The sequence below is a fragment of the Protopterus annectens genome, chromosome 4.part0, assembly GCF_019279795.1.
Source record: "Protopterus annectens isolate FY-2018-M chromosome 4.part0, PAN1.0, whole genome shotgun sequence".
Taxonomy (NCBI): domain Eukaryota; kingdom Metazoa; phylum Chordata; order Ceratodontiformes; family Protopteridae; genus Protopterus; species Protopterus annectens.
Window position 1 is genome coordinate 1,994,162,341 of NC_056733.1, and position 27,198 is coordinate 1,994,189,538.

A 27,198-nucleotide genomic window follows, 5' to 3' on the forward strand; every position below is an offset into this window, starting at 1 on the left:
CCCCCTGTATCTCTTCGTCTCTCTCTCTGTCTCGTTTTAAGCTTGGGCAAGTATCACTCATGATTCTTGGGTTCTTTCTGTTATCCAACAAGGATATTTCATGACTTGGAAAAATCTCCCACCATTCATAGAAGTTCCACAGCCTCCCACAACCCAATTACATTTGTTTCCAGAGCTTCTAAGATAATTATTTTCTCAAGGCACAATTCAATATGTGCTATTAGACCAGAGAGGCAGAGGTTTCTGTTCAAGAATGTTCCTTGTTCCCAGAAAAGATGGACCTTGGAGACCAGCTCTGGATCTTTCCCACTTGAACACTTTCCTACAACTGCCATCTTTCTGTATGCTGTCTTTACAGATTTTATTTCCCGTAATTCCCCCTCAGTCTTTCATGGCCTGTCTAGACGTCAAAGATGCTTATCTTCATATGCCCATCCATCCCGTTTACAGGGCATTACGTTTCGAGGTGGCTTCTTTGCACTTTCAGATCTCTGCCTTGCCTTTTGGACTTTCCACTGCCCCAAGGGTATTCACAAAGTATTTGGCCCCTGTGATTGCTTTCCTAAGGGTAAAGGGTATTCAGGTATATCCATACCTGGATGATGCTGACTCAAAATCTGCAGTTTGTCATCCTTCTTCTGCAAAGTCTGGGGTTCACCATTAATTTCAAAAAGTCTTACCTGTCCCCTTCCCAACACCACATCTTTCTAGGATGCAGGTTCAGAACAGACCTTATGATGGATTTTTTTCCAGCAGATAAGATTCAGTCCCTTACTTCTTTCTTCAGAAACTTTTTGCTTCTCTTCCATTACAGCCAGGGGTTTTCTGAGACTTCTAGGCTTTATGGCTTCCACAGTACCCATGCTGCCTCTTGCAAAACTCCACATGAGGATGTTTCAGTGGTACCAAAAATCAGTCTGGATGCAGCATGCTCACCCACTGGAGTTTGTCATCCCTCTTCTCCCATGCCTAAAAACTGAGCTTCTTTGATGGATTCAACAACTTGTTCTGAATTCAGGACTTCCTCTTCATCAACCTCAGCCTGTTCAACAGTTGTTCACAGATACCTCAGACACAGGTTAGGCGGCAACATTTGCTTCAAAGAAGGTACGAGATCCTTGGTCTCTTTCTCAAAGGAAAGAGCATATCAACATCAAGGAAATGAGGGCTCTTATTCTAGCCCTGCAAGCCTTTCAATCCAGTCTTTCAACCAGATTCCCTGAAAGTGTTTACGGACAACATCACAGCTCTCTAGCATGTCAGCAGGGGGGGGGGGTCTTACCTTCTTTGCAGAGTAGCTCTTCTGGCATGGGATTTGGAAGTTCAGTACAAAGTGACTCTTCAAGTGGTTTATATCCCAACCGCTCAGAATATTGTGGCAGACACATAATGCAAGTCTGTGACTCAATTCCCATGAATGGATGCTTCACAGGGATGTATTTCTGGACTTGGTCCACCAGTGGGCTACTGCTCTTATGGTTCGCCTCCCCTCTGAACAGACAACTTCCTCTGTTTGTGCTAGACTCCCACATTCTCTGGCTTGGAAGTTGGGTGCCCTATCTTTTCCATGCAAGAGGATGTTTCCTTATGCTTCCCCTTTTTCCTCTCATTCAAAAGCTCCTTCGGAAAATTCATCAGAACAAACCCAAAATCTTGTTGGTGACTCCCTTTTAGCCAAGACAGCATTGGTTCCCTCTTCTTCTGCATTTAGCCAAGGGCATTTATCACAAGTTATCTCACAGAGTGGATCTACTCACACAAAACAAGGGATCTCTGCTTTATCCACATTTGTCAATCCTGCAGCTGACCCCGTCTATGATGAACTTTTGATTCCTTTCAGGCACCTTTTTTTTCAGAGTACATGCTTAGGGTTCTGCAGGAGCCCAGAAAGACCAATACTAGAAAATCTGACTTATCCAAAGTAGAAGAGATTTTCAATTTGGTGTCTATCACAAAATCTGGATCCAGTTTCAGTGGATGTTCCACTAGTTCTTTCTTATTTGTGTGAGTTACTTAACCATGGCTTGGCCTACTTGTCAGTGAAAGTTCACTTGTCTGCTATTTCTGCATGTCTGCCATTATCTCCACCGTTGGCTTCCTTCATATTAATCCTCCCAGGAAACCAGTTCCACCTCCTTAGGATTTGATTTATATTTTGGAGAAGCTTACTGTGGCCCCTTTTGAACGTGCAGCCTCAGCTTCTTTAAAGTTGTGTACTTGGAAAACCGTTCTGTTCGCTTTAACCTCTGCTAGGAGGGTTTTGTGATTCAAGCTTTGATGGCTTCACCTCCTTTTCTGATTTTCCACTAGGATATAGAGTCTCTTTGCAGAGTAGTCCTGGTGGTGAATGACTTGTCTCTTAATCAATCCCTTCAGTTGCCTACTTTCTTCCCTTCTCCTCAATTCTCCAGTGAGAGTATCTTGCACACCTTGGATGTGCATAGACAACTTAGATTTTATTTGGCTAAAACTAAGGGTATCAGAAAGTCTGATCAGCTATTTGTTTATTTTCATCCCAGGACTGTGGGTTTGCCCGTCTCCAAACAGACAATTTCTTCTTGGATTTCTCGGACAGTTCTGTTTTTTATGATTTCCATGGAAAGACTCTTTCCACTAGGTCTGTGGCTTCTTCAGGTATATTCTTTAAAAGGCTGGATAATAACTCTGTTTTCGAGGCTGCAGCATTGTCTTCTGTGCAAGTTAGATCTAGAGCAGGGTTTGCAAAGGCCATTATCCATGGCTTTGTTGAAAGCTCTTCAGTTCAGAGCTCCTCTGCTCCGTCCTCCTCTCAGGGTTCCTACTAAGCTTTGGTATTCTCCCACATGTAAAGTATACTGCAACATTAAATAGACGGGCATAGAATAGTTGTGTAAAATCTTACCATAACCATAGATTTCCTTCTCTATGTTGCAGTATTCTATCCCCCCCCCCCCCCCCCCATATCTTGTCTTTTTCTTCGTTTGGCATTTTATTGTTCCTAAGGTCTGGTATTCCTTCTGGGGCATTACAGTTCTGAGGACTGTACATGCAGACATTCTTTTATGGCTGACGTTGTCAGACTTCCCACATACCTAGCAGAACTAAAAGCTGTTGTATGCTGTCCGGACATTGGGTCATTTGGACAAAGGGCATCCCACATGTAAAGAATACTGCAACATAGAAGAGAAGGACATCTATGGTTATGGTAAGATTTTACACAACTATTCTTTACACTAATTTAGTACTGTGGTGGTGGTGCTGCGGTAGCGTTGTCACCTCTCAGTAAGACGTCCTGTTCGATTCTCAGATAGAGCGTCTTGTGTGTGGAGACGTGCGTAAATGGGCGTACCTTCATTGAAGGTTGTGCGTCAGGGCCGGCAACTCGGCACGTAAAAATCTACTGCCAATCATTAGCGGACCGGAGTTCCGCTGTGGCGACCCCCAACCGGGAAAAGCCGAAAGACACAACAACATTCTTTACACTAATTTGCTCACCCAGTATCTCTGACAGAGCAGTCTGTAGGAAATCTTTAAAGGCTGCCAACTCATTACACTCCCAGAAAATATGTTCCCAATTACCTCTTTCTTTCCCTTTCCACATCACACCTTCATTTGATGTCTGCCTGAGGAAAAATTCTATGTAAACACTTCCAAGCAAAAATCCTAAATCTTCTAGGTTTTGTTGTACATTTGGGAGACATACATATATCCCCCATTGTTTCTTTGAGAATTGCTTATCCAATCTCCCCAGTCCTGTCTTACATTTTCTGATTCGTGTAGTTATCATGCTATATTATATATGCTGTACTAATTATTCCTTTTTTAACAGCAGTTTCTGTTCTAGAGTCTACTTAAACAACTCTACCCGTGCTGGTCTTTCACTTAGGCTCCCCCTATTTCTTTCTCTTTGCCTATACTTTGATATCAGTCCTTGATAGGGAAGGCAGTCTGTAGCCTGCAGTCCAAATAAATTCTTGGCCTGTTCCCATTCCATTACCTTTCCCCCTCTAATTATGTGTTGCCAATACCTTGGTTCTTTTGCCAGTTTTCCCCAATAAATTCCACCCCTCTCTTGCCTATTGTCTGTATCCCTAATTGGAGTCATCCTATCAGCAGAATCTCCTTTCTCCGTTCCCGTGTTAGCTTAGTTCTTAGAATACTTTCTGCTACTTTGAGTATAATATAATATTCTGTAAGGTTGTTATTATTCTCCTTAAGGATTTGCATGCAAAATCCCAGTCTCTCCTTGTTTCTGGAGCTTTCCCCGTTTCATCATAATCCTTTTCCCACTTTGAATTATAGGATGTCCTTCAAGGATGCAACTGCAGTCCTGACATATGGGTTGTCCTGCCTCAGGCAGCCCTTCGGTCGGCCGGATTCCAAAGTCTGGGTCCGGCGTCGGCTGATGTCGCCCTTTCCCCGACGTCGGAGCGCCTGGGGTATAAAAGCGTCAGCCGACGCCATCTTCTTCAGTCTTTCTTGCCGTGCGGCGCCCGAAGCAGAAGCAGTTCGCAAGTGCCGGTCAGCCAGCTCCTGTGTTTTCAGCTATTGAAGTCTTCAAAAAAGCTAAGTACCCCGTTGGGGACCTTTTCTTGCCTCAGCCGATGTCAGATAAAACTGAAAAAGTTAATAATTGTTTAACTTGTGGGAAACAAATACCTCGTAAGGATTTCCACTCTTACTGCTTACCCTGCATAGGCCCAGAACACAACGTCTCGGCCTGTACAGCTTGTGCTTCTTTCAATAGACGCACTCTTAGACGTCGGTCAGAGTTTGCACAGGATTATTTTGGGGAAGATTTCTGTTATATCATGCCGTCGGAGCTTCCGACAGCACATTTACCTAAAAAACGGAAGGATAAGGACCGACACCCGTGGTCCGCGGTCTCGGCTGACACCACGCTTAGGCCTACCGCGAGTGTCTCTGTCTCTTCTGAGCCAGTTTCACAACCGCTACAGACCGACGACACCGCCCCACCGGTTACTTCGGTACCGGAGGCCAGCTCGGTGCCGGTTTCTGTTCTCACCTCTGAGACCGAAGCCCAGGATATTTCTGACACCATTTCAGTGGATAAGACTACTCCAGCACGTGGGGCTGCCAGGCCTCCAGTGTCTATGTCCATTAAGACCTACACACGTGCTAAGGCTGCCAAACAGGCTAAGTCTCTCCCTCCAAGATCTGTTTCTCTGGGATCCACTTCTGGTTCTCTCAAATTTTAAGTTTAGCTGAGGACCTTATTTCTTTAATTAGGGGTTCTCAGCCACATCCAGATGACAGCCTTCTGTCAAGAGGCCTAGGGTTGAGCAGGTAGATCCCCAGTCCTCCGATGAGGCCTCAGGTGATTCTGCACATTCAGACTACCAGGGGGAGGCCTTCCCGGCCTACGAGGATTCTGATGCGTAGGAATCCATTCCCTCTGCTTCTCCTCCTGAGGAGTTTTCCTTTGGGGAAACACTTCATTCCATGAGGGAACACTTCAAATGGCAAGGCCAAGAATACTCAGATTCTAGGAAAAGGTTAAGGGAATTTTTAAAGCTACCTCAGCATAGACCCTTAGCTATTCCTCCAGTTTTAAATGTTTTAGATGATGTGTACTTAGAATCTAGTGTTTCCCCTGACTCCCTCCCCCTGCTCCTGTCAAGCCAGACCGGTACTACAGGGTCCCAGACACGCATCAATTTCTGTACAAGGGCCATACTGCTGACCCTGAAACTATTTCTCAGGGGCCTAAAGGGGTTTCCTCCACTACTGCTAAGAATCCACTTCCTTCAGAAAGAGATTCTAAGGCTTTAGAAAGGTGGGGCAAGAAAGTATATACATCTTCCACCCTTTCTATGCGAGCATTAAATTGTCAATTTCATATGATTCAGTATCAGGAATACATGTTGGATGACTTGCAAAAGAAATTGGCTTCCCCTGAACCATTAGATAGAAAGGGGTTACAGGAATTGGTTCATAATACTTAGCAGGTTAGCAACCATTTCCTTCAGTGTGGATATGATGCATTGGAAGCTTCATGTAGAGCAGCAATGGCAGGTGCGGTCATACGCAGACATGCTTGGTTAAAGGAACAAACATTGCCAGACCATGTGAAAATTAAGATTTTGGATGCACCACTAGAGAAACATAAGCTGTTTGGTGCTACTGCACAAGAGGTTTTAAAGAAAATAGAGGAAAAGGCAAAATCAGTGCAAACAGTCAAAGATTTCCTCCAGGTACAGCCTCCAAGATTCAGCAGGAATTGGCCTTCTAAGCATTGGTCCTTTCCAGACACAGACAAATTTCAGAGGCAAAAACAGACATGGCAGAGGTAGAGGGCAAACTCGAGGCTCCTACAGAGGACGTCAATGGCAGCCTCCGAACCAGAGAGGTGGGGCAGGACCTTCCACTGCTCCGCAGGGACAATCTCAATGACTTGACTTGACTCCGCCATCCAGGGCTCAATTAGAAGCACCTTTGGGCGGAAAATTATCTTTATTCTCACAAAATTGGCACAATATTACAAAGGACAAATGGATACTGGACATAATAGACAAAGGATACAGATTCCATTTTCATACACTACCAACAAGACATGGCAGGCCAAACCTGCCACCAAATCAAAGGGCAGAGGCACTCAAACAAATAACAAACCTACTTCAAATAAGAGCAATAGAGAAGGTTCCTTTTGCAGAACAAGGCCAAGGATTTTATTCAAGACTGTTCCTTGTTCCAAGAAAAGAAAACCAATGGAGACCCATTCTGGACTTGTCCGCACTGAATACTTACCTTATTGTGCCAAAATTCAAAATGCTGACTTTACAGCAACTCCTTCCCATGCTGGGTAAGGGGTCTAGGCTGGTAACTCTGGACCTCAAGGAGGCATACCTGCATGTCCCAATCAGACAAAGTTGCAGAAGATACCTCAGATTTCTTGCAGGCTCAGAGCATTATCAATTCTCAGCATTGCCCTTTGGCTTATCTACTGCGCCCAGAGTGTTCACGAAATGCCTGGCATCAGTAATTGCACATTGCAGACTTAAGGGGATACAAATATACCCTTACCTGGACGACTGCCTTATACAAGCGGACAGCCAACAAGCCTTGTTAAAAAACTTGGGCTATGTCATTCACCTACTGCAGGCCTTGGGATACACAGTCAATATTCAGAAATCAAGTCTCGTACCATCCCAACAAATACCTTTCCTGGGTGCCACACTGGACACAAACACCCAGATGGCGTTTCTGACAAAAGAAAAACAAAAACAATTACCAGAATACTTCAGAAAATTAGCAACACACACCCAGATGACTGCAAGGAAAATCCTGCAGGCCCTGGGTTTCATGGCATCTTGCATTCTTCTGATTCCTCACGCAAGGCTGCATATGAGGAAACTACAATGGTATCTAAAAAGTCTATGGTCTCAACACAGCCACAGCCTGGAAGCATTGATCCCACTCATTCCATGCCTTCAAAAGGAATTTCTGTGGTGGGCTCAAGCAAGCCAGATAAACAAAGGTCTGCCTTTCAGCAAGCCTCATACAAGTCAAACCATAGCAACAGACGCCTCAGACCATGGATGGGGGGCGCACATGGAGGGCAGATGCATTCAAGGACAATGGACACAAAAAGAAAAGCACCTGCACATCAACCAAAAAGAAATGCTGGCAGTGATGCATGCAATCAAGGCCTTCGAAAAGTTCATGCATCAGGGCCATCTACTAATAAAGACAGACAATACCACAGTTATGTGGTACATAAACGAGCAAGGAGGTACCCATTCCTACCCTCTTTGCAGACTGGCAATGAATCTCTGGGATATTTCCCTACAATTGAAAATAGAGCTACAATCCCAGTTTGTACCAGGGAAGGACAATGTTCTGGCGGACAGCCTAAGCAGAAACATCATGGATCCACACGAATGGATGTTGCATCCAGACATTTTATTACAAATAACTCAAGCATGGGGAAGGCCAGACATAGATCTTTTTGCCTCCCACCTCAATCACCATCTGAAAAAGTTTTGCACAAGGACATACCATCCTCAAGCATGGAAGGTGGACGCTCTCTCCTTCAGTTGGAACTCTCTAACACTATATGCCTTCCCACCTCTTCCTTTGATGATCAAGGTGTTACTAAAGATCAAGACAGAGCAACCGAAAGTCATGCTGATAGCTCCAGACTGGCCAAGACAACACTGGTACCCACTGCTATGAAGTTTGACACGCACCAATCCGTGGCTCCTTCCTCAAAGGCCACTTCTTCTGACACAGCACAACTACAGGACAGTACACCCCAGCTTGAAAACATTGAAGCTAACAGCTTGGAAGATTCCATGACTACTCCTCAGGATACTCTTTCCAAAAGGGTAAAAGATATCATCCTGGAGGCGTGCAGACCTTCCACTAGAAAAACATACTCGGCAAAATGGAAGAGATTTCTTATCTGGAACAGCAAAAAGGGTCAAGACCCATCAGTGATGAGCATCCCACAGATCCTAGAATATTTGGCTGAAATGCTCCACAATGGCCTTTCATATTCTTCCATAAAAATACATGCTTCAGCAATATCTGCCAAATATAACACTGATCCGCCTGTATTTTCTCACCCATTGCTAAGACAGTTTCTAAGAGGTATAAAGAACATCAACCCTCCAAGGAAACCACCAGTGCCTGCATGGGACCTCAACTTCATGCTGGAAAAATTAACTCTTCCCCCCTTTGAACCAGCAGCAACTTCAGAGTTGAAATTTCTGTCTTGGAAGACAGCTTTCCTTCTGGCAGTAACCTCAGCAAGAAGAGTCTCTGAGCTACAGGCCCTTATGGCAATACAACCATTCCTCATTTTTCATCAGGACAGAGTTTCTTTGAGAACCAATCCATCATTCATGCCAAAGGTGGTATCCAGGGTGTCCCTGAATCAAGCTATTCACCTGCCTACCTTCTTTCCCAATCCTCAAAATAAAGAAGAGAGACTTCTGCACACCTTGGACATACACAGACAGTTGCGCTACTACTTGGACAGAACTAAGTCTTTCAGAAAATCTGACCAGCTTTTTGTTGCTTGCGCTGCTGGATTGCAGGGAAAAGCAATTTCCAAACAGACAATTTCTAAATGGATTGGAAATTGCATTCGATTCTGCTACTCTTTTCATGGGAAAACTGTGCCAGCTGATATCAGGCCACATTCCACCAGAGCTACAGCCACCTCCACAGCCTTTTTAAGAGGAGTGGCAACAAAGGACATTTTAGAAGCTGCTACATGGAGCTCCGTGCATACATTTTCCAAACATTACAACCTGCCTTTATATTCCAGATCCAGAGCAGGGTTTGCTTCTGCAGTCCTGCAGGGCATTTTAGCTACACCATCTTTGTCTTAGTGCCTACCACCCCCAGGTTGGCTATGGTATTCAACCCATATGTCAGGACTGCAGTTGCATCCTTGGAGGGCATAGTACAGTTTTGTACCTACCATAAATGTAGATGTCCGATAGGTATGCAACTGCAGTCAGGTTTTCCCTCCCACCTACCCCTCTGTGGTACTCTTTTGGGTTTCTACCCCTCATTTTAGCTACCTGGGGTAATCTTTTATGGTGTATTTGTTTTTATGTTGTTGTACTTGTCTGGAATTTTTTCTCTATTTTCAAAATTTAGCCTTCCTTAGAGGGCACCTGGCATCTGGGGCAAGACACACTGAAGAAGATGGTGTCGGCTGACGCTTTTATACCCCAGGCGCTCTGACGTCGGGGAAAGGGCGACATCAGCCGACGCCGGACCCAGACTTTGGAATCCGGCCGACCGAAGGGCTGCCTGAGGCAGGACAACCCATATGTCAGGACTGCAGTTGCATACCTATCGGACATCTACATTTATGGTAGGTACAAAACTGTACTTTTCTGCTTGTACAATATATAGGATCCTTAACTGTGTAGCTCTGAAGTACCCCTTCAAATCAGGTAATTCCAAGCCACCCTGTTCTGTTGTCTTAAAGTGCTTTGTTTGACATCTGTTTAGTTGAAATAATTTGGTCAACTAAACAGATGGTCGACACCTGTCGACAGAAGTAGCAGACTAGATGATTCTCAGTGTTGGGAATTACCCTTTCTCCAAGAATTTTGTAATCATGGACTTAGAATATATAATTAACAGAAGGCACAGGGCCTTCTCCCCTGCAAAAATCAGTATTTTCTTTTGGCTTTTGTTGTACACTATTTGCTTGTGCAGAGATTGATGCTCTCTGCATGCATACCAACGTGGTGTTGATGTGCATTTGGTGCCACCATGCACATTGCATAGACATTAGTGCCCTTCAACGAAGGTAAGTAATTCTATAAATACATTTATATACATACATACATACATACACACACATATATATATATATATATATATATATATATATATATATATATATATGGATCTCCTACTATTCACCGAAAGCACATTTCACTGAAACACATATCACCGCGCACTTTTCACCGAAAACACAATTCACCGAAAGTTATATATGGCCTTTTCCCCACTGTAGTGCGACCCTGGAGTTAGTATATATATAGTAAGGGGGGGGTGAATATTTTGAATTATATACATGGATATATGTAATTGCAATATATTACTGTTCCCTGACAATAATATATACATAAAATATGTGGGGGGGCGGTGCCCCCCACACCCCCCTTACTATATATACTAATTCCAGGGTCGCACTACAGTGGGGAATAGGCCAGATATAACTTTTGGTGAAATATGTTTTGGTGAATTGTGTTTTCGGTGAGAAGTGCACACTAATTTGATTTTCGGTGAAATGTGCTTTCGGTGAACAGTAGGAGATATATATATATATATATATATATATATATATATATATATATATATATATATATATATATATATATATATATAGATATATATATATAGATATAGATATATATATATATATATATAAAGATATATATAGAGATATATATGTGTGTGTGTGTGTAGATTGGATATATATATATATATATATATATATATATATATATATATGCAATGTATGGCTCCTATGTCAGATGATCAACTTTTCCAAAACTCAAAATTAATATCGAATGGTTGATATGATCCAGTTTCTGAAAACTCGAACATCAGGAAAAAAAATCTTTTTTACATTTTTGCAGAGAGGTAAGCCCCCCTGCACCCCCCCCCACACCACCTGCAAATTATGTACGCCACCTCCGAGATCATATTACAGTGAGAAAAAGGGTAAATTTCTCAGTCCTCACTGTACCATGATCTCCATTTTAAAAACTCGATCATATGGTCTCAACCGTAGGAGTTTTGAGTTTCTGACAACTCGATCATCTGATAGGGACCCTTTATATATATGTATGTGTATATATATATATATATATATATATATATATATATATATATATATATATGTATATGTATATATATATATATATATATATATATATATATATATATATATATTAAGGGTCCCTGTCAGATGATCGAGTTGCCAGAAACTCGAACCTCCTACAGTCGAGACCATACGATCGAGTTTTTAATATATATATATATATATATATATATATATATATTAGAGATATATATATATATATATATATATATATATATATATATATATATATATATTAGATATATACAGTGCATATAAAAAGTTTACACACCTCTGTTAAAATGCCAAGTTTTTGTGATATAAAAAAAAGAGACCACAATAAATCATTTCAAAACGTTTCCCACCTTTAATGTGACCTATAACCTGTACAGTTCAATTGAAAAACAAATCTGTTAGGGGGAAAATATAAAAGAAAAGTACAACAATCTGGTTGAATAAGTGTGCACACCGTTAAACTAATACTTTGTTGAAGCACCTTTTAATTTAATTGCAGCATTCAGTCTTCTTTGGTACACACCTGCCATCAGTTAAAGAGACTCTGATTAACCCCAAATAAAGTTCAGCTGTCCTAGTAGGATTTTCTTGACATTTACTCAGTTGCCTGCTGCAGCAAAAGTCATGGTTTACAGAGAGCTTACAAAGCATCAAAGGGATCTCATTGTTGAAAGGTATCAGTCAGGAGAAGGGTACAAAAAAGATTTCCACAGCATTGGATATACCATGGAACACGGTGAAGACAGTCATCAAAAAGTGGAGAAAATATGGGACAACAGTGACGTTGCAAAGAACTGGATGTCCCTCTACAAATGTTGAAAGATCAGATGAAAACTGGTCAGGGACGCTGCCAAGAGACCTACAGCAACACGGGAGGAGCTGTATGAATTTCGGGCAAGTACAGGTTGTGTACTACATGCGACAACAATCTCCGGTATTCTCTGTATGTCTGGGCTCTGGGGTAAGGTTGCAAGATGGAAGCCTTTTCTTACACAGAAAACCATCCAGGCCCAGCTAAAATTTGCAAAACAATACATCAAGTCTTCCAAAAGCATGTGAGAAAGTGTGTTATGGTCTGATGAGACAATGGTTAAACTGTTTTGGCCACAATTCCAAAAGGTACATTTGGTGCAAAAACAATACTTCGCATCACCAAAAGAATACCATCCCCACGATGAAGCATGGTGGTGGCAGTGTCATGCTTTGTGGTTGCTTTTCTTTCAGCTGGAACTGGGGCTTCAACGTGGAGGGAATTATGAACAGTTCCAAATACCAGTCACTTTTGGCCCAAAACCTTCAGATGTCTACTAGAAAGCTGAAGATGGAGGAATTTCACTTTTCAACACAATGACCCCAAGCATACATCCATATGAAAAGAATGAGTTTGCCAGAAGAAAATTAAAGTTTTGGAATGGCTCCGCTAGAGCCCAGACCTAAATCCAATAGAAAATCTGTGGGGTGACCTGAAGAGGATTGTGCAGAAGAGTTGCCCTCGCAATTTGACGGATGTGGAGCGCTTTTGCAAGGAAGAGTGGGCAAATGTGCTGATAGATTCCTACCCAAGAAGACTGAATGCTGTTATTAAATGAAAAGGTGCTTCAACAAAGTATTAGTTTAAGGGTGTGCACACTTATGCAACCAGCTTACTGTACGTTTTTTATTTTTTATATTTTTTCCCCCAACAGATTTTTCAATTGAATTGTATAGGTTATAGGTCACATTTAAAGGTGGGAAAAGATTTGAAATGATTTATCGTGGTCTCAGTTTTTATATCACAAAAACTTGGCATTTTAAGATGGGTGTGTAAACTTTTTATATCAACTGTATATGTGTATTAATGTGTATATTTGTATTTATGAAAATAAATTTATAAATAAGTGTATGTTATGCATGTGCACACAGAGACATATGTGTATGCGTGTGTATACTTCACCTTATTTAGTCTATTCTTTTTATGTATAAATATCTGATGGTTGTGCCAAGTATAGGTGGAAGAAAGAGATGGTTTCTGACTGCATCAGAATATCTTGGTTGAAGACTGTGACAAGTTTAGTGTGCATCTTAAGACCCACAGTAATTTCTGAGTCACTTCATTTGACTGTTCTATTCACTGTTGAGTAAAATTGTGTAGGTGCCAGAGCTTAATTTTTCTTACTTTTTGTTGTTTTTTGCAGGCATTGTGGTCACTTAGGGAAAGAATAGCTGAGGCTCTCACACATGAAGGCACTGTGTATAAGTACGACATCTCTGTCCCTGTGGAGCATATTTATGATCTTGTGCCAATCTTAAGAACCAAACTAGGGAAGAAGGTCACAAGTGTGGTTGGCTATGGACATTTAGGTAATGTGTCACCATACTTTGATGCTTATTTTGTACATTGAATAGTTTGCACACTGTGTTATTTTAAAACTTATTCCATCTTTATGTAAAAAAAATGATGCAGTCAGTTAAATTAAGAAAAGATGCCAGAAAATTAGTGAGTAGCAGTTTTGAGTAAAGCATTGAAGTACAGTTCTAGAGGATGTATGAAATGTTTCTGCACTGACTGAGGAATAGCTATTAATATTTCTATCTCTTAGAGCTGTACTGATTACCTTGATCTATCCCCCCCTTTCATGTTAGGTTGAGATATGAGAGACACCTGAGAGAATATCAAGCAAGTAAAATAAACAAACATACATCTTTAGTGTCTATTTAAAGCTAGGTTTATAGGTTCCTAGCTTAGTACTAGGCTAACACTCCTTGTGGGCCATTTTAAGCCTAGCCAATTGTTCCATTTGTGGCTCAAACCCTGTACTTCCTGTCTGTAAGGTAAATGTCATAATTGTAATGCCAACCCACAACCCCTAGCATAAGATCTTAAATCATGCATGCTTTACAGTACTGCAAGTCTTAGAAAGCACTGGAGACCCAGGTTTGTTTTAAAAATAAGAGTTTATTATACCATATCAGAAGAAAATAACTACAGCCTTTGCTGCTTAGTATGTATTTTTTTACAGTTTGAACAGTACCTTCATAAAACACTGTATTTCAAGTAACTAGTCCACTTAACTGATAAACCACAGCTGTAGGCTCTGTCAGGCCTTCGTTCAGTCTCACCAAACACAGAAAATTATTCACCTGAGTTTACTTTAGGACATGCCATCAGTAAGTCCTGAATGAGCATATCCTTCTATAAATCTTTCAGTCCGAACACCTGCTGTGATCCATTATGCACTTCCTGATTTTTCTCAAACAGCCAACCACTTTTTATACAGTCCTAAATGGCTAATTGATATACCATTAACTTGAGCAGTATAACTGATTTCTTGACTTAAGTGCTGTGAGAATATTTCCAGTGTGTGTCCCTTTACACACTTTAAAGGCACATGCTACACTTTCCATACACAAAATTTTCAGTGGACGAAGGATCAAATATATTGTTTGTGCTTTAAATGGAAATGTCCTTGCTTACAAGCTTGTTGCTCAATAAGGACACCTGCTATACCACTATGTAGGTATCTCAGTTATGTGCAGCATGTTTGTGATGCTGCATGAATTACTTTGTTTTGTACATTTGATGCCAGCAATGCGGTGACACGGAAAGCAGTGGCACAGAAGAAATTCATACATCTAGAAAGACAGATGTTCATCCTTGTCACTGTTGCGGTATTCTTCACTGAAGGGACTGAAGGAATGTCCTGCCAAGGATAGCACAATGTATGGGCAGTATACCAAGGCGTTTAGAGCTTATAGGTACTCTGTCACACTTATGCTCCCCACGTAGGACTTAAAGGTGATGTACTGATGCAAATACTCAGAACTTCTTTGCTGCCAGTCTGAATGTCATTATCAAAAGTCATTCTGAATGCCCTTCTCCATTGCTGGTTACCAAGCTGTTTTCATATAACTGCCCTATTGGGGTTTTTTCTCTATTTTTTCCTTTTTGTTGCTTGCTTGTGTTCATGTCATCCAAGAAGGAGAAAATGTCAGTGTAGGAGGCCGATTCCCCATAAAGGCCATCACAACTAGTGTCTTTTTTTTTGCCTAGATGCTTCCCACGACCATACACAATGCTCTGTATCTGGCGTTTTTCCATGAGATCCTCCTTAGTTGCTTATCTTCTCTTTCCATGTATCTTGAGAACCAGCATCTTAAACTGTTGACTCAAGGTGCTGTGGCAGAATCCACCTGTCCTGCAGGACAGACATAGTCTTAGAAGTTCAAGAAGTCCAGGCCTGATCCTATTGCTGTCCAGGCTCCACTGGAGGTTTGTAGAAGATATTGAAGGCCCTAAATGCTGTTCAATGCTTTCCTCGGATTCCTCCCGTCGAGACCAGCTTGGATCAAAGTTCTTGCATATCCTCAGAGGCTTTTCACACATCTGCTATGGATATTGAAGGTGAACCACAGCCAATTATTTCTAAGGGGTCGAGGGAGACTCCTCAAGTCTTAGTCCCAGAAGAGATTTCTTGTTTACTTATTGAATCTCGCCAAGGGACAGGACCACCAAGGGTTGTTAGGGCAGACATCCCTCTTAAGTAAAATCAAAAGACAAAGCATATTACCCTTACCATAACAGTAGATGTCCTTCTCTTCATTGTTGCTGTATTCATTAAGGAAGGGATGTCCTGTCCTGGGCAGCCTGCCACTCGTCCAATATAGATAAGCTTAAAAGAGATCTTGTTTGCACTGTACATCATATTTATGCTCCCTGTACAGAACATAGAGCATAAAATGGATGTACAGACACAACTACCTAGAACTACATTGCCCCAGAAGAGAACAGTCATCATAGGCTAAAGGAGTTGCACATCCAGAAGGAAAAATGCAGAATAAACAAGAGTGGTTTGGAGGGAGGGAACGAATACTGCAACAGTAAAGAGAAGGATATTTACTGTTATGTTTTACACAAATGTACTATGTCCTTCTATATCACTGTTGTAGTATTAAAGAAGGGAGAGTAAAAAAGCTCAAGAAACAGAATAGTAGGTGAAAGGCTAAGAAGAACCCTCAACAAATCCACATAAAATGGTTTCAGCAAAACCTGCTCTGGCCCTAGAAACTATAATAAAGGTATGTACTGAAGACCAAGTAGCAGCTTCAAGGATGGAATTGATGTCTAACCCTTTGAAGAAGGCCCCAGAAGAGGCAACATCCCTAGTAGAAACAACTGTAACAGAAGCAAAAACTTTCTATGAAAAGAATAACAATAAGAAATGGCCTTAGATGTCTAGAAGGAGATGGATTGTTTCGAAGCAGCAAAACTCTTAATACCTGGGATAAAAGGAAACTAAAAGCTGATCAGACTTGAGTAGTCCTAGTCTTATCCAAATAGTACCCGAGCTGCCTGTGCATATCTAAGGTATGTAGGACCCTCTCACTAACAGACCGAGGAGAAGGGAAAAAGGAAGGGAGTTGTACTGACTGATTTAAGGACAACTTATTTACCACCCTGGGCATAAAAGAAGGATTAGTATAAAGGGATACCCTGTCCCTGTGGAAAAAAAAAAACAAAAAAAAAAACAAAAAAGGAGGAATGACCATAAGGGCCTGGAGCTCAGAAACCCTCCGAGCAAAAGTAAGAGCCAGCAACAAAACAGTCTTCTCGGTACAATTTTACAAATAAGCAGAATCTGCAGACTCAGAAGGAGGCTGAGTCAATTTTTCCAAAATAAAGTTAAGGTCCCAAGGAGGAGGAGTAATTTTTCTTGGAGGCCTAATATGCAGGACACCTTTAAGAAATTGTTTGCCCTCAAAACGAGAAGTCAAGGGCAGACTAGCAGAAATGGCTGACAAATGGGCCTTAACGGAAGAATAGGTCAAGCCAGACAGGAGCAACTCACACAAATAAGAGAGGCCCAGCGGGACCCCCTCCAGAAAAGGATCCTGGTTACGAACATGGCACCAGATGGAAAATCTTTTAAATTTGGACACATAAGATTTTTCTGGTTGAAAGTTTCCTTGCTTCCTGTAAAATCCTGAGCACTTCCTCAGACAAGAGGTGCCTGAAAGGGATCAAAACCCTATCACCAACAGTGTTAGTTGCAGAGTGGAAAAGTGGGAATGGACGAGAGACCCCTTGTCCTGTGTGAGGAGATTCAGCCGGTGAGGTAACTTGTGATAACTGCCTCTGGTCAGCTGTATTAAGTGGGGGAACCAATGCTGTCTTGGCTAAAAGGGAGTCACTAGCAAGATTTTTGGGGAGTCCAGCTGAATTTTCTGCAGGACTCTTGGAAGCAGAGGAAGAGGAGGGAAAGCATAAAGAAATCTCCCCTTCCAAGGAATGATGTCAGATGGCATGGCACCGTGGAACAGAAGAGAGGAAGCTGCCCGTTCAGAGGGGAGGCAAAAAGATGTACCTGAGGAATACCCCACTGATGGACAATGGCCAGAAACACGTCTCAGTAAAGCATCTGTTTGTGAGCCTGTGTTTTGGACCTGCTCAGAGAGTCTGCAACACAATTGCGCTCTGAAGGAATGTATACTGCTTGAAGAGTTAACTGATAACCGAGAGTCACATCCCAAGCATGAAGTGCCATCCTACAGAGGAGGTAAGATTTTATGCTCCCTGCTTGTTGACATACCACATCACTGTAGTGTTGTCTATGTACACCTTCGAGGGGCCTGAAGAGAACATGGAGTGAAAAGCCTGAAGTCCTAGATTCAGAGCCCTCATCTCTTTGATGTTGATATGGTCTTACATCTCATGGGGAGGCCAAAGACCCTGAACTTTCAGGTGACCAAGAGATTACCCCCACCCCAAGTCTGAGGCATTGGTGAACAGCTCTTGAGAAGGGGCTAGAGGCTGAAAGGGCCATCCTAGGTTGAAAGCAAACCATGGAATCCACCACTCAAATTCTTTCTTGAGACAAGGAAGGAGAGGTACACTGAAATTCAGAGGGAGACTATGCTGCAGCCAAACTGACTTGAGGTACCATTGAAGTTTCCACATATGCAATCTGGCAAGAAGAAGCATTGGAATAGAAAAGGCCATGAATCCCGAGGCCTGAAAGAAACTCCGTGGCTGGCTTCACAGTCAGGGGAAGAAGAGACTGAAAGGAGGCTGTCAACGAGAATACCTTTGTATGCAGAAGATAGGGCAACATTGGCACTGTCTGAATCCTACAACCCAGGCACACATGATCCTGAGAGGTAGTGAGGCTGGACTTTTGGAAGTTGATAGTAAAGCCCAGACTTTGAAGAAGAGAGATGGTGATGCAAATCCTGCAACAGTCGACTGGGATAAGGTGCCTGAAGCAGAGTTCCTATTATATGATCAAAATGCATTCTTTCGAATGTGTCTTGATCGAACTTCAAAGCACGAAACGACAAAATAGCGAAACAGCATATACGCGATTTCTTCCCTGGGAAAGAAATCTCTTGGCCACCTTCATCTCTTGGCCATTTTCCTCACTGTAGTGCGGTCACGGAGTTGGTATATTTAAGTAGAGGGGGTGGGGGGGTGAAGCCCCCACTTTATGTAATGCTTTAAAGCTTTTTTTTTCTTTTTCTTTTGTGGAACAGCGTTTTTTTTTTTCCCTTGGAAAAAAGTCGCTGTTCTAAATGTTCGGGATTGTAAGTTTTCGCTTACACAGGGTTGAAAAATCAGCGTTGGCTTATTTAATATAGACCTGAAGCAACAGGTTGTATAGATAAGGGAAACTCTGAATGGCTTGTAGCCTGGAGAAGGCAATCACCGGAGCTAGGCATTTTGTGAATACCTTTGAGACAGTAGAGAGACCAAAGGGCAAAACAGAGAACTGCAAATGAGAGGAAGACACAGAGAAATGGGAAAACTTCCTGAAGAGAATGTGAATAGGGATATGAAGGTAAGCATCTTTCAGATCCAAGGACACCAGAAAGGCCTGGGATAATAAAAGAAGAAACAAGAGTTGGAAGAGCAAGCATCCCAAAAAAAAGGGATCTCACGAAAGGTGTTGAGCCTGGAGAGATCCAAAGTAGATCTTCAGGTGCCCTCCTTCCTAGGAACCGGGAAGATCCTGGAAATAAACACCTGATCCCACTTGGGAAAGGGGGACAGGTTGAATGGTCCCTTGGTTCAACAGGGACCCTAGAGCCTCCAGGAAATTAGGAAGCTGCTCTATAGGAGGTTGAGGAATCCAACAAAAAGGAGGGAGAGATTTCTGTGCTGTGAAGTAACCCTGACAGATGATAGAAAGAATCCAAAAGTCTGAAGTGATAAGACACCAATTTGGAAGAGAAAGTGGGAGCCGAAAAGAGAAAGGAACCTGGTCTAAAGGTGGGGGGGGGGTGTCAAACAGAAGCAGGCTAATCAGATAAGGAGGCTTCTGGGCTACTGAGAAGCCTTAGCAGAAGCCACCCTTCCTGCCCTTAGAGGCCTGATAAAGCTGCATGCGGACAAAAGCAGATCTTGAAGGATAATTCCTCTGGAACTTGGGGATAGGAGAGACAAAAATATGTTTAAGGTCTTGCAAGGCTTTGCCTTTCTCTTGAAGAGACTTAAACAGTTCAGCAGTAGCAGTCCCAAAAAAGATAAGTATTATCCAAAGGAGCATCCAACAACTTAGCCTTAATGCCCTCAGGAAGAGACTGGAGACCAAGTCAAGAATTACGCCTCATGACAGACCCAAAAGCCGCAGCCCTAGAAGAGGCATCAGCTGCATCATTAGCTACACTTAATAGAGTGGGAAGCCACTTGAGAAGCAGAACCTAAAAAAGATAAGGCAGAGGATTTGCTATCACAATCAAGGAGGGCAGAGGTAACCTACCAAGCTTGAGCAATCAAGGTCAGAGCATACTTGTTGATGTGGGTTTGGTAATTAATAGACCTAAAGGCCAAAGTAGAAGCAATGTAAACTTTCTTTCCAATCCTCTCCATTGCCCTGCTATCCATATCAGAGATCAAAAGTTTAGATAGTTTGACAGAAGAGACTGGGACCACAGCAAGATCAGCAGAAGGATATTTAAATAAAAATAGACAATCCTCAGGAATCTTATAGAACCTAAAAGGTTACTTAGGAGCAGGAGACTGAGAATCTGGAGACTTGCGTTGAAATTTAACCACAGCGTTTTCGTCTTCTTACATAGACTTCTTAAATTTCAATGCGTTTATGTTTTAAACTGCATGTGGACTTTGGCTAAATAAAGTGGATTTTAATGCAGTTGGTTTCGGATGGTAGCGGGATTCCTTACTTTGCTTTTTGCACTTTGGTTTATGTTTTTTTGTTTGGTTTATGTGCAAATACCACCTTCAATTTGATAGAAAATTCAATTACACCATTCCGTCGGAACTTCTGATGACCACAATGCATAAAAAGCGCAAGGACAAGGACAGGCATCCGAGGCCCAAAACTGACGACGCCTCTTCTAGGCCGGTCGCCAGTTCTCTGGTTTTCAGCGAGGCGCCTACGCAGCCCCTGACGACTGCTTCCACAAAACCACAGACCGCCTCCGACTCCCACGTGGAGCAGGCTGGGCCTTCGGATGCACTAGGTTTTCAGCTTTTCGATCCTAACCCTACAGAGGGGACTGAAGTAGCTGAGCAATCCACAGCTACAGAGGGTGTTTTCAGACCTACCCAGTTAACCATTAAACCCTCTGCTAAGTCTAAGCCCCCCTTAAAAGCAAAGAAACAAACACAACTCTGTCCAGGACAGGCTTCCATGCCTAAGAAACAAATGCTAAAAATGGCCGAAGACCTAATCACCCTGATCAGGGGGACCCATCCCCCTCCTGTTAAAAGGCCCAGACAGGATGCAGACTATGAATCTTCCGACCAGGTGTCCATTTCCTCAGACTCTTCCTCGGACCTAGGATATTCTTTACCCCTTACGAGGATTCTGATGCTGAGGAATCAATTCCATCAGCCTCTCCGCCTGAGGACTACTCCTTTGGGGAAGACCTTACATACCATGAGGGAACATTTCCATTGGGAAGGCCAGGATTACTCAGAATCCAAGAAAAGGCTCAGAGACTTCCTTTTATTGCCTCAACGCAGACCCCTTGCTATTCCGCCAGTTTTAGATATTGTGGATGATGTGTACACTGAATCCAGCTTAAACCCTGACTCCTTACCCCCAGCCCCAGTTAAACCTGATAGATATCAGAGTCCCTGACTCTCGCATATTTCTGTACAAAAGCCCTGTTGCTGACCCTGAAACTATTTCTTAGGGACCCAAAGGGATTAAGGTCTCATCAGCAAAAAACCCAGTTCCCTCTGACAGAGATTCCAGAGCATTAGACAGATGGGGAAAGAAGGTATATACGTCTGCAACTTTAGCAATGAGAGCCTTGAACTGCCAGTTTCACATGCTAAAATATCAGCAATTTTTGATGTCTCAGTTGAAACAAAAGATGCTTCCAGATTCAGATCCTCCTAATGTTAAAGAAATGCAGGATTTATTGCATGCAGCTGAACAAGTGGGAAAACATACTTTGCAATGTGGGTTTGATTCCTTAGAGGCCTCCTGTAGAGCAGCAGTTACAGCCTCTGTCATTAGAGGGCATGCTTGGTTAAAAGAACATACGTTACCAGATCATGTTATGGTCAAATTATTGGATGCACCTTTGCAAAGGGATGTGCTGTTTGGAGTTAAGGCAGAGGAGGTATTAAAGAAGATGGAGGATAAGGCAAAATCTATGCAAACGGTGAAAGATTTCTTACAGGTTCAGCCTTCTCGTTTTAGCAGAAATTGGCCAACAAAGAATTGGTCCTTTCCAGTCACAGACAGACCTCAAAGGGGCAGATACAGACGTCCAAGAGGTAGAGGTCAGACACAAGGCCCCTACAGGCCTCGACAATGGGGCACACCAGGCCAGAAAGAAGGGGAAGACAGGCCTCAACCTTACAAAAAGCAGCCTCAGTGACTTTCCACTGCAGCTGCCAAACAGCTCTCTCTTGGCAGCCCCCTTAGGAGGAAAACTGGCACTTTTCTATCACAATTGGCATTGCATCACCAAAGACAAATGGGCTCTCAACATTGTATCTCAAGGTTACAGGTTCCACTTTCACACTCTGCCAAGGTTAAAAGGAATGCCAAATCTGCCACCAAATCAATGGGCAGAGGCTCAAAAACAAATTACAGCACTCATGGACATGAGAGCTATTCAAAAGGTACCACCACAAAAACAAGGATTTTACTCAATACTCTTTCTGGTTCCCAGAAAGGACAAAGCCTGGAGACCCATTCTGGACCTTTCTTCACTAAACACTTACCTGGATGTTCCGAAATTTAAGATGTTGTCACTACAGCAGCTTCTTCCCATGCTGGGCAAGAAAGCTTGGCTCGTGACTTTGGACCTCAAAGAGGCATACCTGCATGTCCCTACCAGACAAAACTGCAGAAGATACCTCAGATTTCTAGCAGGTTCAATGCACTATCAATTCTCTGCTCTGCCCTTTGGCTTATCTACTGCGCCCAGGGTCTTCACAAAGTGCCTGGCACCAGTAATTGCATTTTGCAGGCAAAAAGGAATTCAAATTTATCCATACCTGGACGACTGCCTGATTCAAGCAGAGAGCAAGGACATTCTACTAAAGCATCTGGCGTACGTAAAAAAGTTAAGTTGCCTGGGGTACACAGTAAACGAAAAGAAATCAAAACTAGTGCCCTCACAACAGATAATATTCCTGGGTGCCAGCTTGAACACAACGGCCCAGATGGCGTATCTCACGCCAGACAAGCAAGGACAACTGACTTAATACTTTCATTTAATGGCAACAAAGACCCAACTCCCTGCAAGAAAAATTCTGCAGGCCTTGGGCTACATGGCATCTTGCATACTACTAATTCCATATGCCAGACTGCATATGAGGAAACTACAATGGTACCTAAAGAGTGTATGGTCTCAACACTGTCAAAATTTGGAAACCGTTATACCACTAATTCCTTGCCTACAACAGGAGTTTCAATGGTGGGCTCAAGCTTGTCACCTCAACAAGGGGCCAGCCTTTCACTCAACCCACAACCAGACAAACACTGACAACAGATGCATCGGATTACACCTGGAGAGCACACATGGCAGGAAAATGTATTCAGGGCGAGTGGCCCACAGAGCAAAGACATCTCTACATCAATCAAAAAGAGATGCTAGCTATATAAAATGCAATTATAGCTTTCAAGGACCTGCTGCATCCAGGACAAGTACTACTAAAGACAGACAACACCACAGTTATGTGGTACATAAACAAGCAAGGGGGCACACACTCCTACCCCCTCTGCAGACAAGCCATGATCTTGTGGAACACAGCTCTAAACTACCAAGTTCATCTGCAAGCACAATTCCTGCTAGGAGAGAAAAACACACTGGTGGACGACCTAAGCAGAAACATCATGGACCTCCACGAATGGGAATTGAACCCACAAATATTCAGAATGATAACACAAAAACGGTGGAGCCCGGACATAGATCTGTTTGCTTCCCCAATGAACTGCCAGTTACAGAAATTCTGCACAAGGAGCTACCATCCACAAGCATGGAAAGTGGATGCCCTCTCATTCAGCTGGAAAAAACTACAAGTATACGCTTTACCTCTCCTTCCAAAGGTACTCATAAAAGCCAGGCAGGAAGAGCCAAAGATGATCCTGATTGCACCAGACTGGCCACGCCAGCACTGGTACCCAATCTTAAAGAACTTAGCACAAGAACCACCCTGGATTTTGCCTCAAATCCCACAGTTGTTGACACAGCACAACAATCAGATACTTCACAGCCAGCTAAAGACCTTAAATCTAGCTGCATGGAAAATTCCTTAGTCAAGCAAGCAATGCCTCTCTCCAAAGCTGTTATGGATGTCATTCTGGAGGCCAGAAGGCCTAGCACCAGGAAAGCCTACTCAGATAAATGGAAGAGATTCTGTGCCTGGAACCAAGTGCGCACAGCCTTGACCCACTTGTCCCAAACATTCCTCAGATACTTCAATACTTAACTGAGATGCTGGACAAGGGCCTCTCTTTTTCATCCATCAAGATCCATGCCTCAGCTATTTCTGCTCATTACAACATGGATCCACCAATTTTTTCTAATCCTTTGCTCAAACAGTACCTCAGAGGGGCTAAAAACATAAGACCACCCCGTAGAGCACCCACACCAACTTGGGGCGTCAACTTTGTTTTGGAAAAATTAACTTTACCTCCTTTTGAGACAGCTAGCACAGCAGAATTAAAATACATCTCTTGGAAAACTGCTCTGCTACTGGCAATATTTATTTATTTATTTTATTTTACATTTGTTGACCGGGCTGGTCTAACTGGATATATGTCCATTTTCAGTAGAGGCCCGGGGAGATAAGCTCCAAGAGAATTTAGTAACAAAAAAAAAAAAAAAATGTTAGTACAATACATTAACAAAGGGTGGAAGCTCAACTACATAACTATCTATCCAATAACATCAGCACAAAGAGTTTCAGAATTGCAGGCACTAATGGCAGTGAAACCTTTCCTCATCTTCCACCAGGACAGGGTGTCTTTAAGAACTAACCCTACGTTTATGCCAAAGGTGGTATCAAGTGTGGCTCTAAACCAAACTATTCACTTGCCAACTTTTTATCCAAAACCACAGAACAAAGGGGAGAGACTACTACATTCTTTGGACATTCACAGGCAGTTACGCTTCTACTTGGACAAAACCAAAGCTTTCAGAAAATCTGAGCAATTATTGGTAGCATACGCTGCAGGAACACAGGGAAAAGCCATTTCAGAACAGACTATTTCAAAATGGATAGGACACTGTATACGTTTCTGTTACACCCACCATGGGAAACCTGTACCTAACAGCATTAGATCTCACTCCACCAGGGCAACAGCCACTTCAGCTGCCTACCTCAGAGGAGTACCTACCAAGGATATTTTGGAAGCAGCAACATGGAGTTCTGTGCATACCTTCACCAAACATTACCATTTGCCTTTATACTCCAAATCCAGAGCTGGCTTCGCCACTGCTGTACTGCAGGGCCTTATAGCCACCCCTAATGCCTTATAGATCCAGCCTCCTTACCTCAGCTTTGGGATTCCAGCCAAGTGTAATGACTACAGCAGTGTAACACGATGAACATAGTACAGTTTTGTACCTACCATAAATGTAGATGTTAGAGTGTTGACACTGCTGCAGTCCAGGTTACCCTCCCTCCTTCCCCTCTTACTTTCTGGTACTTATCTAGGTCATCTACCCTTTATTACCTATGGGGAGTATTTGCTGGTAACTAAAAATGGTTGTGTTCTTTTTCTTTTGTATATTTTACTAGCAATTTGAATTGCCTACCTATTTGGGGGCACCTGACATCTGGGGCAAGAAAAACTGAAGAAAATGGCATAGGCTGCGTCTTATATACCCCTGTCGCACTGACGTCAGGGAGGAGGTGACAGCAACCGACGCCAGACCAAGACTTTGGAACTCAGGCCGACTGGGGAACCGCCTGACGGCAGGATAACCCAAGTGTAATGACTGCAGCAGTGTTTACACTCGAACATCTACATTTATGGTAGGTACAAAACTGTACTTTCGCAAGTGCCGGTCGGCCGACTCCTGAAATTTTCGTTTTCGAGTTTCAGAACCGAAGTCTTCAACTAAAGCTAAGTACTCCATTGGGGAAACTTTTTCTTGCTCTAAACCGATGTCAGTAAAAGTCAATAATTGTATTTCTTGTGGAAAGCAAATACCTCATAAAGATTTTCATTTGTACTGTATTCCTTGCCAAGGCCCTGACCACGATGTACCTCGCTGTCGGTTTTGTGCCTTATTTAAACAACAAACTATCCGTCGTCGGTATATTTACGCTTCTAAATATTTTGGTACTCTGTTAAATTTTTCAGATATGTCTTTGGTAAGCCATCCGACTACCGACATTCCGAAAAAACGCAAAGATAGACAGAGACAGGCTGCCTAGGTCCAAAGCTGCTGACGACACTTCTTCTAAGCCAGTCGCCAGTTTGCCTGTACTCAGTGAGATGCTTTCGCAGCCCCTGATACCCGCTACTTCAGATTCGCAGGCCTCTACTGAGACCCATTCGGAGTCCGGTATGCCACGAGATGCTTCAACTGTGGAACCTGTGGATGTCTCTAACTTGGATGTGTACGGAGCCGCTGTGCAGGCACCGGCTTCTGAGGGTGTATTCAGGCCTACTGACTTGCATATTAAACCAATGCCATCTTTTTCTTCAAGGCCTAAAACTTGAACCATGCCTAGAAAACCAACGCCCAGACCGCATGGTCAGGATTCTATGCCTAAAAAACAAATTATAAGAATGGCTGAAGACCTTACTACTTTAATCAGGGGAAGCCAACCTTTCCCTTCTAAGAGACCTTGGACTGAATTTGCTTATAATACTTCTGACCAGGATTCTGAAATTTCTGTTTCCTCTAATGACCAGGATTTACCCTTGTCTACCTATGAGGATTCTGATACAGACTCCATTCCCTCTGCTTCCCCCCAGAGGATTTCTCTTTTGGTGAAACCTTGCATACTCTTAGGGAGCATTTCCACTGGGAAAGCCAGGATTATTCTGATTCTAAAAAGAGGCTTAGGGATTTCTTACTCCTGCCTCAACACAGGCCTTTAGCCTATCCCTCCTGTGCTAGGCATTGTTGATGATGCCTTTTCGGAATCTAGCTTGGCTAGACTATTTACCTCCTGCTCCCAGAAAACCTGATAGATAGTACAGGGTTCCTGACTCTCACAAGTTCCTTTTTAAAAAATCCTACTGCGGATCCTGAGACCATTTCACAGGGACCCAAGGGCATTAAGGCTACTACTGCCAAAAATCCTACCCCTTCTGATTGAGACTCCAGGGTGCTGGATAGATGGGGTAAGAATGTATACACTTCTGCTACCTAGGCCATTAGGGCCTTAAACTGTCAGTTTCATATGTTAAAGATCAGCATCA

At 42.8% G+C, this 27,198-nt stretch overlaps 1 protein-coding gene across 4 annotated transcripts in view; it reads left to right on the forward strand.

The window, feature by feature from the left end:
* The window catches only part of D2HGDH (D-2-hydroxyglutarate dehydrogenase), a 719,825-nt gene that overhangs the window by 649,156 nt on the left and 43,471 nt on the right, over positions 1–27,198 (forward strand). For all 4 annotated transcript variants that reach the window (XM_044069611.1, XM_044069612.1, XM_044069613.1 and 1 more), the window contains exon 9: positions 13,528–13,693. In XM_044069611.1, the coding sequence (XP_043925546.1) occupies positions 13,528–13,693 (166 nt within the window). The remainder of the gene's footprint in view (positions 1–13,527; positions 13,694–27,198) is intronic.